The sequence below is a fragment of the Odocoileus virginianus genome, chromosome 5 (genome assembly GCF_023699985.2).
Source record: "Odocoileus virginianus isolate 20LAN1187 ecotype Illinois chromosome 5, Ovbor_1.2, whole genome shotgun sequence".
NCBI lineage: Eukaryota > Metazoa > Chordata > Mammalia > Artiodactyla > Cervidae > Odocoileus > Odocoileus virginianus.
In genome coordinates, this window is record NC_069678.1 from 83268160 (window position 1) to 83282396 (window position 14237).

At 47.2% G+C, this 14237-nt stretch overlaps 1 protein-coding gene across 5 annotated transcripts in view; it reads right to left on the reverse strand.

Annotated features, from left to right (window-relative positions):
• The window catches only part of CFAP57 (cilia and flagella associated protein 57), a 68228-nt gene that overhangs the window by 5016 nt on the left and 48975 nt on the right, over window positions 1-14237 (reverse strand). For 4 of the 5 annotated variants that reach the window (XM_020914816.2, XM_020914815.2, XM_020914817.2 and 1 more), the window contains 4 exons: window positions 11554-11670; window positions 9884-10018; window positions 9659-9802; window positions 3153-3282 (listed from right to left, as the gene is read on the reverse strand). In XM_020914816.2, coding sequence (XP_020770475.1) covers window positions 3153-3282; window positions 9659-9802; window positions 9884-10018; window positions 11554-11670 — 526 coding nt within the window. Of the gene's footprint in view, window positions 1-3152; window positions 3283-9658; window positions 9803-9883; window positions 10019-11553; window positions 11671-14237 lie in introns of those variants that run through there. The other variant, XM_020914818.2, reaches the window with a different exon arrangement.

The window sequence follows — 14237 nt, forward strand, 5'->3', positions numbered from 1 at the left end:
AGGGTTGCAGTGAGTCGGACACGACTGAAGTGACTTAGCATGCACGCACATTTTATTTATCCACTCATCTGTTGATGGAAATTTGGGCTGCTTCCACCTTTTGGCGGTGAATAACACCACTGTGAACATGAGCATACAAACATCTCTTTGAGACCCTGCTTTTACTTCTTTTGGGTATAAACCCAGAAGTGCAATTTCTGGTTCATATGGTAGTTCTCTTTTTAATTTTTTGAGGAAAACACCTTATTATTTTCCATGGTGGCTGTACTGCTTTAGGTTCAGACCAACAGTACATTAGTGTTTCAGTTTCTCTAGACCGTTGTCAACACTTAGTCTTTTCCGGGGTTTTTTTTGTTTTTGTTCTTGTTCTTTTTGGTTTCATTTGGTTGATAGTAGCCATCCAAATGTGTGTGAGGCAGTGTCTCACTGTGGCTTTGATTTCATTTCCCTAATTGTTAGTAATACTGAGCATTTTTCATGTGCCTGTTGGCCATCTGTGTTTGTTCTTTGGGAAAAAAGTGTTTAAATCCTTTGCCCATTCTTCAGTCAGGTGGGTTTTTTTTGTTTTTTTGTTTTTTTTTTTTGAGTTGTAGGAGTTCTTTATATATTCTGGACATTGACCCCTTATTAGACTTACGATTTGTAAATATTTTCTCTCATGCCATAGGTTGCCTATTCACTCTGTTGATTGTGTCCTCTGATGCCCAGAAGTTTTAAATTTTGACAGTCTCGTTTATTATACTTTTTTCTTTTGTTGCCTGTGCTTTTGGCATCATATCCACGAAATTGTCAAATCCACCCTCTCCTCTGCCCTTAATGAATGACTCTGCCACCCTCTGCACTGAGAAACTACGTCTCCAGCTCCCGTACCACAGTCAAGCTTCTCTCTCAGTGGGACAGGGGTCTCTTTCCTATCCACTGCAGACCCCTTCCCTGGAGGAAAAAGTAGAAAAGAACAGATGATGATGGCCAAAGAAGACAGAGATAGCCAACCAAAGAGGAAGTGGTCAGCAGTGGCCAGTGGGCAGCCCTGCCTTGGACCTCTAGTTGGTCTGATGAGGCCAGCATTCAGCATTCAGCCTTTTTAGGGGAAGTCTGGCTCCTTCTCTTTCTGCCTTTGCTCCTTCTGTCTTGTCTTTTGCTGCGGTTCCTAGGTTCTTGATCTTTCGAGGCTCTTGATTTCTTCTAGACTCGTGACCTTTCATCCTCCGTGTGTTACTCAGTGTTCCTGGTAACCACTTCCTCAGTCAAGCCCTGGAGCCTGGGAAGAGCAGCAACTGGGGGAAGGGATAGCACACAAAGGCCTCTCAGCCCATCCACCTTCTGGGGCCGGCATCACTGGCCTTTGCCTAGTTTCAAACTATTAATAAATGAACTGGTTAATTTTAAACAACTTGGGAATGTGTATCTGGGGCTAACTTGTTTTGGTGGCACCATGTTCCAAATCAGAAGCCAGCCTTCTTCATTTCAAGGCAGACAACTGGTAATACCTGTCTTCAACTATTAGAGATGAAATCTCCCTTGAGTAAAGCTCTATGAAACAAGTGACATGATGTTTGACTTGCTTCAGAATAACCTACTGTGGATCAGGGAGGAAATAACTGGGTTGGGGGAGGGGCTGGAGATACCAAGGAAGCAAGAGTGATAGGAGGTGACACTTGTCTGAGTTGGGGGAATGGATTTGTGGAAATTCATTAGACTTTTCTTTTAATTTCTGTCTGTGTCTGACAGTTTCCATTGTATTGGGTTGGCCAAAGTTTTGTTAAGAGTTTTCTGAAGTGCTTATGGAAAAACCCCAAAAAACTTTTTGGCCAACCAGCAGCAGTAAGAAGAACCTGGCTATATCATACAGCGTCCTGAGGAGGTCTCAAGCAGTTATTTGCTACACTGCTTGGGCATATTTGAAATATTTTTTAAAAGAGAAGTTCTGCAATTATTCACAGATGCATCTATGCACCACTTCTAACTGAAGATGGGTTCACCTCCAAGAAGTCAGGCTCTCAGCCGTGTTAACACATGTGGTACTCTCATGTCAGTTCTTTAGAGCTGATACTGTTCTGGTACTACTCACAGAGTTGAATCTCTCAACTTCTCTTCAACTCGAACAAAAATGGCATGTGAGACAAGTCTATATATATGATCATATATATGGGCCTCCCTGGTGCCTCAAGGGTAAAGAATCTGCCTGCAATGCAAGAACTGTGGGAGATGTAGGTTCGATCCCTGGGTAGGGAAGATCCCCCAGAAGAGGGCATGGCAACCCACTCCAGTATTTTTGCCTGGAGAATCCCATGGACAGAGGAGCCTGGCAGGCTACACAGTCCATAGTCTCACAAAGAGTCAGACACGACTGAAGTGACTTAGCATGCACACACAATTTTATATATATTATAAGGCTTATGTATTACATATAAGGCATATGTATTATATATAATACATAAGGCTCCATGTATTAAGTTTCTCATAGAATTTAGTACCAGAGAAAGGTTTGCTTCTCCAGAAAAAACATCCTTTCTCCATATGAGAGCTATATAAACTATTATATTTTTTCCCTTTTTGTCTTAGCTATCAGAAATTCAGAGGAACTTTATAACTGCAATAACTAACTTGTTTAACATTCTAGGGTCATTCTTCCCACTCTCCCTTTAAATAGTTTCTGGTCCTTCTTTTTGCCTTTATTTTCTTTGTACAGATCCACAATCCTTTACCCACAGTTGTAAAATGCTAAAAACTTTAAAAACGGAAAGCATTTCAGATTCATGAACTTGTGTGAATATTCATATGTTTCACTACAGAAAGACTAATATGTTTGATTTCAGGGCACTGCCCCAGACTACTCTAGGGATGTTATGTAATGTATAGTATATATAGTATGTTCTTCCTAAGATCTGAATGATCCTGAATTCTGAAACCTTAGCTAACCCCAAGGATTCTGGATTTGTAAGTGTTTGAATGTGGTAGGGTCCTCACAAAGCCTTTGGGGAATGGGCGTGTGGCATGCAGAGGTGCCCAGGAGGCCATGGGGTGGGTGTGACCTGATGCAGGAGGAAGCTTGGGAGAGGCAGCTTTGGAAGCCAAGAGGAGGCCTGTTCGTGGCTGCCTCTGGCCCCTGGATCCCAGTGCCTATCTTTCTTGGCCACTGGTGACATTACCTGTCTCTGAAACCTCTGGTTGAATTTTCTTCGTCAGTTTCAGAGATGCTTCAAGGTCATAGACTTGGGAGCGGGTGAACTTCAGCTCTCTGCGGAGCTCATTAATCTCCTTGATCAGGGAGACATTTTCCTATAGAAAAGGAGGAGGAGAGAGTGAGTGTAGATGGACAAGTGACCAGCGGGCACAGGACCTCCCCTGGCCTGTGGCTGAGGGTGTGGGGAAGGTTAGGCTTGGTCCTGGATCCAGATTACATCTCTGGTTCCTCTGGTAGCATGAGTCTTTATTCTGGCTCATGGATTGGTCTCTTGAGGTATCAGCTGACTCACCTTCAGGTGGACTTTGGCAATGTAAGATATAGACAGTATGCACCATTCCCATCCATCTAGGCTCTTCCCATCAGTAGTGACAACAAGGCTTTTTATGGACTTAATGCACTGAAGTTTCATAGTAACCCTATGCATAGATTCTGTTACAATCACAGAATGCCGAGAAAACCGAGGCAGAGAGGGGTGATATAACTTACCCAAATTATGCAGATAACATGTGGCAGAGCCAGGATTCTGACCCAGCTCAGTCCCGGAGCTCAGAGCTCTTCAGTGCTGTTCTACACTTGGCTTTTTTCCATTCATTACTTGAAGAGCTTAGGGTTTAGTGAGGGGTCTGGGCACACTTTAGTGAGGTGGCCACCTTACTGGGATGGAGGAGTAGGACACAGAGCAAAGGCACTTAGCCCTGCCTGAATGACCAGGATGGATTCCTAGGAACTGAACTGAACTGACACAGCAAATACTGGCCAAATCTACCTAAGATGGACCAGTTCTGGAAACACGCTGTGCTTCAGCTTGGGACTCCATCTTCAGAGTGGCGAGTGGGGAGTCTGAGCCCAGAGGACAGGGTGATCCTGAGCGCTGCTCCCAGCTAGTGGGATAAGCCTTCTCTGTTATGAGGATGTGAATTGCAGATACCCTGGCAGGCCCTCCCTCCAGCGCATCGTCATCTAAGCAGGTCATATCTGCCTTCAGAGTTATAGTATGTCACTTAATTTCACTATTCCTCATTAAAAAAAAATGTTCTCCTTCTTGGATGAAATGCCCAATTATTGCCACTCCTTTGTTCTCTCAGGCTCAGCTTTGTGCCTATTTTTTGATAAAGTCAGCAGGTTTTCTCCTCATTTTTAACCCCTTTAAACAGCTCAAATCTTGGAGATGCACACCCCACATTTTCTTTCCAGATGCTTGGTTTCCTCCCTGCTGACTTTATATCATGACATAATGAATTAAATATGTATTCACTGGATTCTAAGACCTTGGACTCTGCCTGACCCATAAGAGGTTCTTAATAAATATTTGTGGAAGGGATAAGCAAATGAATACCTAATGCAAGATGCCAAGGTAAATAAGATGAATGTTCCTAATGAGGAAATTAGAAATCAGGGGGTAAAGTCAGGGGATACCAGATAGAAAGGAGTCTTCAGAGAGCCCCAGGGAGCCCCTGGAGATACCAGCCCGCTCAGGGGCTCTCTCCACACCTCCTCTTAATTGATGTCACTTAGTTTCACTTCCTCTGCCTCATTCAATAAAGTAATAGTTATCAGAATAAAGATCAGAGACTAAAAGTGCCATTTCCCCAGTTCTCTTCAGAAACATTTTAAGGTACTTCTTCCCAGGCAATCTCTATTCATCTTGTCACTCAACCCTGTCGACTTTGTGTCTGAACTGAATTTCCTGTTCATTCATCACCAGCTCTCAGCATCTCTCCTCTGCCACTGTGGTGGCCCCACGTGGAGCCCCTGCCATTCCCTCCACCTTGACAACCGTGTCGCCATGACTGGGACCTCTGGCTGCAACCTTTTGATTTACGCATTTCTGACCCCACTGCCAGCTCTGGACACCACTATGAGACTGGCCTCCTAGATGGGTCTCTAGAACATGGCTCAGTCTTCACTAGAGCATCACTGAGGCCCAGGACTCAGCACAACCTGATTCCTCCGCTCTGTTCATTCATTCATAAAAATGGGAAGCCTATTAGATGCTTACTATGCCAGACATGCGGGTCCAGCGTGGATCCAATGTAGAGAGATGCCCTGCAAGAGTGAGTGGGGGGTCACCAATGTAAGGAAGCCTCCCTGTGGAGGCAGGGGGCAGGGAAGAGTGTTTCAGGCCCAGAGCTAAGAGGGAGCAAGCACTGAGCCACCTAATTCTTTACCAGCTGAGCCACGAGGGAAGCCCAAGAATACTGGAGTGGGTAGCATATCCCTTTTCCAGTGGATCTTCCCAACCCAGGAATGGAACTGGGGTCTCCTGCACTGCAGGGGGATTCTTTGCCAACTGAGCTATCAGGGAAGCCCTTGATGATGATAACAATAAGACAATAACTTCACAGCTGACTAGATTCCTGCACTGTATCATATACTTTGCATACACGACATCATTGATCTATACAACCACCTTACGAGGAAGTTGTAATGAGATTCAGTTTCAGAAGAGGAATCCAAGGCTGTGCATTGAGGGCAGAGCTGGGATTCAGATCTGGTTGTGTCTGCCCACAGGCACCTCCCAGGCTCTGCTCTCTCACCACTGATGTGCATCACCTCCATCCACACCTCACATAGGATGATGGCCAAGGAAGCCTGGAGAAGTACAAGTGGGGCTGCCTTAGTACAAAAGTACCAGAGGGCTTTCTGGGGTGGCCCATGTTCTGGGGGTCCAGAGGTCACACTGAGGTCAACTGTATACACCTTGAGTAGTTTTGTGAAATTAAAATGTGAATGCAACAGATTTGCTGAGCCTTCTGTTCCGGATCCCTCCTCGGTCAGGATGGTTTACAAGAACTCCTCTAATCCTTCAGAGCTACCCCCCGCCCCACCCCCAACAGCTCCTCTGGCAGGGAAAATCTGACCTTGATCGGCTGAGCACCAGGACTTGGGGTATGTGAAAGAGACACGCTCAGGGATGCCAAGGTCTGTTTAGATAGAAAGCCTTCTGGATGAAGAGGCTATGCCAAGCTGTCCAGGACTGCCTTCGGTTGAGGACAATGCCAGAAATCTCCAGATGGGAATGACATTGAACTTCAGACTCCCAGGAAGAAGGGCATGGAGAGGAAATGCCTAGAGCACCCCCTACTGGCCTACCTTGGGTTGACATCTTTAAGAATACAGCAGTGTCTGGTTAGTGTGCAAAAAGCAGGCAATGATTTATTTCAGAAACTTGGGAGCCCCGCATCCAGTGGCATCCTTCCCGAGCCCACAGCTGGTGGGGTCGCCACTTGCCTAAATGCACAAGTGAACCATTTCTCTGTTTCTCTTTCAGCCTTCCTCTCACATCCAACCTGACACTTCTACTCATCATATCTACTCTGAGATGTCTTCTGACATCACAACCTTCCCTCCCAAGGCCTGGCATCTCTCTTTAACATGAGAGTCATCTTCTAAAGGGTTTTCCTGCCACCTGCCTTTCCCCACCGGTCTTTCCCTTCTGCCCACAGAGGTAACATTTCCAGAACAGATAACACCCCTACCTACTTAAAACTTGGGTGGCACCAGCTTGTAAGATAAACTGCATGCTTCTTGGTGTGACACAAAAAGCCCCTTCATTGTGACCCTAAGCTACCTACCATTCCAGCAGGCCCTTTCTCCTTGCCGCCATGCTCTGCTATAAAGTTAGGTCAGAGGATTCCGGGGTCTCCAAACACCCCAAAGGTCTCAATCTTCTCTGACTGTTCTCAGGTTGTATCCTTGGCCTAGAAGGTTCTTCTTCAATTGCTCCTTTACCCCCTCTACTCACCATTCAAGGCCTAGCTCAAATGCCACACCCCCTAGCTGAAGCCCACCTCTCCAGTGAGCTGGCCAGACTATATGCCTGGTGTGGAGCAGTGATTACTTGTGTCTGGCTCCACTTCCCTAGGTGAGTCCCATGAGAGTAGGCAAGTCTTCACATTCATCTGGGAATCCTCCACAGTCAGCCTGTAGCTTGGCATGTGAGAAGCCCGCAAAATATGTGTCCTGAATGAATAAAGTATGTGTCCTAGATATTTGTATTCTATTGCAAATCCTATTTTCATATCTGCAAGCATGCATGAGAATGAATGACAAGTGCTCCTGTCTGAACATACAACTGAAACACTGACTTCATTTTTTGTGTCTTCTAACAAGTTTCTCTCAGATGCCATGTCTGCCCGAGCCTTCCTCGACCCTTTGAGACTAAGTGTCAGGGCCTTGGTTCCCGTAGACGCAGTTCCTTACATACATGTATCAAGGCAGTGGGTGCCCCAGGTCACCAGCTGGGAGGTCTGGAATTGGCTGCATCATGCTGTCTCCTATGCCCCCAGCTCACGGGTACCCCCAGTCCATGCTGTGATGGACTTCTAGGCTCTCCTACTGGATTTTGCCTTGGTTTTTGAGTAAGTCTTTTGCTCAGGAGAAGGGAAGGAAAACTGCATTTTTAGAACCCCTGTTCTGTACAGGGCCAGTGCCTGATGCTTTACATTAGTTAGCTCATTCAATCCTCGCAGTCACTGGCTGAGGTTGGCATCTTCTCCTCTTTGTACAGATAGGAAGGTGGCTCCTGGAGAATTTGAAGAGTCATCTCCCCTCCCCCGAACCTGCCAGCAAGAGTGGCTAGCAGGAGGATAAACTGGTTCTGAACTGAGACAAGGCTATGCTTCCTCGCCCCCAACACCTTGCCTGGCCCTTAAGATCAAAGAAGGAAACAATGTTTATCATTTAGAATAGAGGTTTTGAAAGTTTTCTTTATGTCTTTCAAACAAAGTCTTACACAGAGCCCACTGAAGTAAGCAAGGCGTCTTCCTGGTTGAGGGGATGGTGGGGCCCCAGAGCCCTGCGTCCTGACCCCGGTGCCGAGCCCCCCTTGCCCTCTGCGGCTGTCTGTGGACTTCTCTGCATCTGCAGGGCTCTGCGGCACACAGGCTTACGGAGCTGCTGCAGCAAACACTCTCCGGGGAGCTCCCTGTTGACGGCTTCTGCTGCTGCCATCGGGGTTCTCTGCGTGGGTTCCCTCTGCTCCTGCTCCCCTGACTCTCGCCCTGGCTCAGCAGGAGTGGGCAGGCAGTCCCTGGGGGACGGGGGAGCCAAAGGGGGACCTTCTGCCAGCCTCCTGCTGAGGCTCGTACTCCTATCTATCCTGTGGTCTCCGCTCTCTTTCCTTTTCCTTCTTCTCCTAGGACTGACACTTGCTCTGGGGGCCTGCTTGGCAGAGAGTGAGGAACCCAGCCGCTGGAGGACCCCCTCCGCCTGTGCTCTGGTGGAAAATCACAGATGGGAGCTCAGCAGTGTCACCAGCTGACCACCTCTCCTGCAGTCACCCTGGTCCCCCTGCCCTGCATGCTGCATTGCAGCACCCACGGGGGCTCTCCAGGCTTGGGAACACTCAAGACCCCTAGCAATGGCTCTGTGTATCAGCTGCTGCGAAGACTCCCATCCATTGGATCCGCTCCCATCTCTGGGCCTCTGGCTGCTTTCAGGACTCAGGAGCTGGGCCGTGGGCTGCTTTTAAGCAGGGGCTGGTTGGAAGGTGGCATGAGGCCCATCACGCCTGGGTCTGGCCTAGACTGCACTGTGCTCTTCCCAGCTGTGTTCCGAACTGATTTGTTTCAGTCCAACTGTAGCTCATCCCCATTCCGGTATTTAAATTATAGCATTAAAGAAATACAAACGTTAAAAGATATGTGCCTTATAAATGTAATTCTGATGTTTTGTCTTACTATTAATTCACATTAACTGCCTCAGATGATACTGATACCCAGATAGAAATTGGCGGCAGAATCCTGCCTGGCAGTCCTGAAAGTGCACTTGAATGGAAGCAGTAGTAATGGGGTTAGGCTCTCTGAATAGCCCGAGGAAGGGTCCTGGGAGGCCTCATTAAATCAGGCGGAGGACAACCCATAGGGTGGGTGTGTCTGGCTCCAGACCCAAGAGAACAGCAGGGACCTGAGGCATCAGAAAAGCCAGAGGAGGTGGGAGGAGACAGGCGTGCTCCCAGGAGAGGACTTGGCCAGCAGGGACCGTACGGTACACGTAGCAGACTAAAAAGCAGCAGAACTAAGTAAGGTGAAACAAGAGTGGGAAACAGAAAAGAGGAGATGGAGGGAGTGACTCGGAGAGCTAAAGTCATGCGGACGCAGGTCCAGAGGAAACCGGGGTCAAGGAGGGGAGTGAGGCAGGGTGCAGGAGTGCTTTGCATGAAGATGAGGGGGTGGAAAGAAAAACAGGTGCTTGGGGAAGTGAGATGGGGCAGAAATGAATGGGCTTTGGAAGGGCAGGAGTGGGCATGGAAATGCTGAGAAAACCTCCTTGGGTGGGGTTCTGAGCCATGGTCACTGCCAGGATGAGCTCTGGGAGGTCAGAGGAGATGAGTCAAAGAAGGAACTTTGGAGAAAGCTAGTGGCCCCCTTGGACACTGGGGGAGCCCCAAGGACAGTGGTCTCGGAGGGGCCCTGGGCAGACTTTCTCATCTCTGATGGCGTGGTCTCCGAGGGCACGTGTGGGTACCTGCATGATGCGGACGTAATCTGTGCGGTGCAGCTCGCTCTCCTTGACCACCTTCTTTTTGAGAGTGGCCAGGTTCCTCTCCAGGTGTTCCCGCTGACGGGCGTACTCCTGCTGCAGGTCTGAGTTCAGCCCCGCGATCTCCACCTGAGAGGGCAGAAGGGGTTAGCCACGAGGGAGAAGAGAGCCCAGAGGACAGGGGAGGCAGGGCTGGGAGGCAGAGCTCACCATATCTGCCCGCTGCACGTACTTCTCAAAGAGAGCGCGGACCTTCTCCTTCAGCTGCCGCGGCTCCTGGATGTAGGCCACGCAGTTGTGGAGGTCCGTCTTGAACCGTCTGACCAGCGCCTCCAAGTCCCGCTCCTGCGAGCAGAGGCATTTATTTCTGGCCCTGCAAGGGACTCTCCAGGGACAGAGGCTGCAGCCTTGCGGCTGCTTAAAGGGACAATAAACACCTCATCTGGGACTCATCACTGACCGCCAGGGGCCACATGGGGTCCAGAGACCAGGAGGGGCACACAGGCCCGCGGGGGAGGCACTGAACTCCCATGCCCCTGGCCTGAAAGGTTTCGCATCCTTAAGAGGCTGCACACATGGATTTCTTTATTGGCTCTGGATTTCTTTCAGGACCACAGGCCCTAAAAGACTAAAGGAGGTACCACTGGTCACCTACTCCTTTCAGAGCCAGGATGGAGAGCATTGATTCCCTTGTGCGGATCCCAGGCTGGAGCTTTCTTGCCCCCTAGTTAGCTCATCCAGTGCTTCTCCTTCCTGAGGGTTGCTATATGTGGGAAGGGAAGATAATGACAAAATTGGGCAGAATGGTTCATCTGCAAATTTGGGCTCTTCCACCATGTTGTCCCAGATACCCATCTTTCCCCTACCCTTGTCCTAGAGAGCCTCTTCTCTCTCTCTGCCCCTACAGCCCATTTAATCATGCTCCATAATTTTCTACCTTGCATGGTTAATTATTATGCACACATCATAAACCACCTGTCAACCTCTTCCGTTTGGAAAGGGCAGGATCTGTGTCAGTTCACATTGATAGCTCTGTAGCTTCTAGTATTATCTAGTCCAGAATCAAGGCTTGATGTGGGAGATGGAAAAGTTCAATCTGATTCTACCAACACTATGAGGTACTCTGTGCAAGGGGGTGAAAGTGAAGTGAAAGTGAAGTTGCTCAGTCGTGTCTGACTCTTTGTGACCCCATGGACTGTAGCCTACTAGGCTCCACCGTCCATGGGATTTTCCAGGCAAGAACACTGGAGTGGGTTGCCATTTTCTTCTCCAGATCTTCCAGACCCAGGGACTGAACCCGGGTCTCCCGCATTGCAGGCAGACGCTTTATCGTCTGAGCCACCAGGGGGTGGGGGTGCAGCCAAGTCCTGGCCCAGGACCAGAAGACTGGGTTTCCAGCACTGACTAGCCTCTATGTGCTAAATAGCTATGGGTGCTGGGTGAAGTTTCTAATCTCATAATTTCTCTGAGCTTGCTTTCCTTGTTTATTACATACAGAGACCAGAACAGGCGATCTCTGAGGTCCTTTGAGCTCAGCACTGTTTTGGTGGTCAAGCCTTTAACCACCTGCTACAGAGGACCTCTCTGAGCATGCCCCTCCCCAGGCCACACAAGCCGGTGTTGTAAGCATCCTCATAACAATGTCTTCCGCCTCCTTGACTGCTCTACCCAAAGTCATTTTATAGTCTCAGATGGATTCAGTCACATAAATTTACATGAGCCTCAAGTAGGGCAGGGTTATGAGCAAGTAAAGAATGCGAGTTAAAATAGGAATGTAACTTAGCGATGGGCTGGCTCTGTCTCTTGGAAGTCAGCTGCCCATTGCAGACAGGTGCCAGTTCTTGCATCCAAGAGCTGCCAGACTCTGAAAATTCTCACACCTTCTGTCTCTCTCTGCGCATCTCCTGATCAGTGGCTCTTAATTTCTGCCACAGCTCTATGATGTTCAGCTCCAGTTGTGTGTTCTGCTTATGGAAACGCTCCAGTTCGGCTTCCATCTATAGACAGCGGCGGGGAAAGAGTCAGGAAAAAGAAAGTAAGCCATAGAAGACATACAGATGGGCAATGAGCATGGGGAAAGATGTTCAACATCACTAGTTGTTAGGGAAATGCAAATCAAAACCACAATGAGATATCACCTCAGGCCTGTTAGAATGCCTATTATCAAAAAGGCAAGAAACTATAAGGATTAACAAAGATGTGGAGAAAAGGAAATTCTTGTGCACTATTCATTGGAATGTAAATTGGTGCAGCCGCTATGCAAAACAGTATGGAGATCCCACAAAAAATTAAGAAGAGAAGTATTAACAGAGGGCCCAGCTATCCTACTTCTGGGTGCTCATCCAAAAAATACCAAAATAGTAATTAGAAAAGATATGTACCCCTATGTTTACTGTAGCATTATTTATAATAGCCAAGATATGGAAGCAATCTAAGTGTCCATCAACAGATGAGTGGATAAAGAAGATATATATATATATATATATATATATATGTTATATATATACACACACACATACATACACATATATACATACACACAATGGAATACTATTCAGCCATAAAAAGAATGAAAATTTGAGATTTGCAATGACATGGATGGACCTTTTGGGTATTATGCTAAGTGAAACAAGTCTGACAGAGGAAGACAAATACTGTATGATTTCATTCATCTTTGAAATATAAAAGACATGGATGCAACTTAAATGTCTATTGACAGATGAATGGGTAAAGAAGATGTGGTACATATATATAATGGAATATGAGCCATAAAAAAGAATGAAATAATGTCATTTGCAGCAATATGGATAGACATAGAGATTATCATGTTAAGTGAAGTAAGTCAAACACAAATACCGTATGATATTGTTTATATGTGGAATCTAAAAAAAAATGATACAAATGAACTTACTTATAAAACAGAAATAGACTCACAGACATTAAAAAACTTATGGTTACAAGAGGGGATATTAAGGGTGGGGGGAGGGGGATAAATTAGGAGGTTGGGCTTAACACATAAACACCACTATATATAAAATAGGTAAACAAGTATGTATTGTACAGCACAGGCAATTATACTCAGTATCTTATACTGTGCTGTGCTCAGTCATGTCCAATTCTTTGTGATGCTATGGACTGTAGCCCACCAGGTTTCACTGCCCATGGGATTTTCCAGGCAAGAATACTGGAGTGGGTAGCCTATCCCTTCTCCAGGGGATCTTCTTGACCTAGGAGTTGAACCAGGGTTTCCTGCATTGCAGGTGGATTTTTTTTACCAGCTGAGCTACCAGGGAAACCCATATCTGTGTGTGTGTGTATACATATATATATATATCTCACTGAATGACTTAAGTATACACTTGAATAGAACATTGTAAATTAACTATACCTCAATTGAAAAAAAGCAAAAACCAAAGTAAATGGACAAACCATGCACACGATACAGAAAACCGAGTAGTGGCTACCAGAGGGGGAAGGGCAGAGGGGGCAACATGAATCAAGGGGAGCAACTGTGTGCTGATGGATGGGAACCAACTATACAAGCTGTCGTGCATACGGAAGTAGAAATCGAGTGTTGTAACGTGAAACTTACATGACATGACAAACCAATGGTGCCTCCACGAAGAAAGTAAGAGAATGAAAATTAAATCTGAGAACTGAAGTCTTCCAGTGGGAGTATTTCCCCTACTACCAGGGCACCTCCCTTCTAGTTCCCCCTTTGGAACGAACCTTTCCTTTTACTCCTGGCCATCCTCGAAGCCCCCGAGCCCTTGGCTGTTATGGCAGCCCAGATCATGTGTTTCTATGGCCAGGCTATGAACTTTCCCTCCTTAATTTCTGTGTTCCTTCAACCTTCTTTTCTTGAATTCCTTATAAACGGATGACTCCTGACTACTGGAACCTGGAGCCTGAGGCAAGGTTCTGCAGACAAGCCCCTTCCTTGCTGCTCTGTGAAGCTGTGTGAGTGAATCTTGACTCTTTGGGGCCACACGTCAGCAGGGCCCACTCTAAAGCAGAAAGTTTTGACGGGACCAGCATGTAGGCATCCCGAGTCTAAGGCATCAAACAGGAAAGAGGAGGCTGAGAAGGGAGCTTTGCCTCATCATTCTGTTGAAAAGTTCTTGAAGAGTACAACTCAGAGTGTCTTATTTTCAAAAGAAAAAGAAGCTGTCCATGTGCTTCTGAAAGACTATTTGCTGTTGTGTTCCTATTAACCAAAGACCTGTGAGTGACAATCAGACCTTCTAATTAGGACGAGACCAGCTGTAGGTGAGCGTGTCACGGATTTAATTCCAGCCAAAAGCAAAGGAGTACAGTCTGACTGACAGGCCTAATCTGGTGGACACTAGCATTCCTGTTATTAGAGAGGTTTGCTGACTACTTTTTGGAGGGGGGAGGCTGGGGGAGTTTACTGGGTTTTTTCATGACTGGATGGAGTAGCCCCTTGACTCTAACCCAGGCCCTCTGGTCAGATTTCAAGGCTCCCCAGTCATGTTCTGAAGTACCAGCAAGCCCTAAGTAGCCACATCGTGGGCAGGGAGGGGCGGCGTTTAGAAGAATGTCA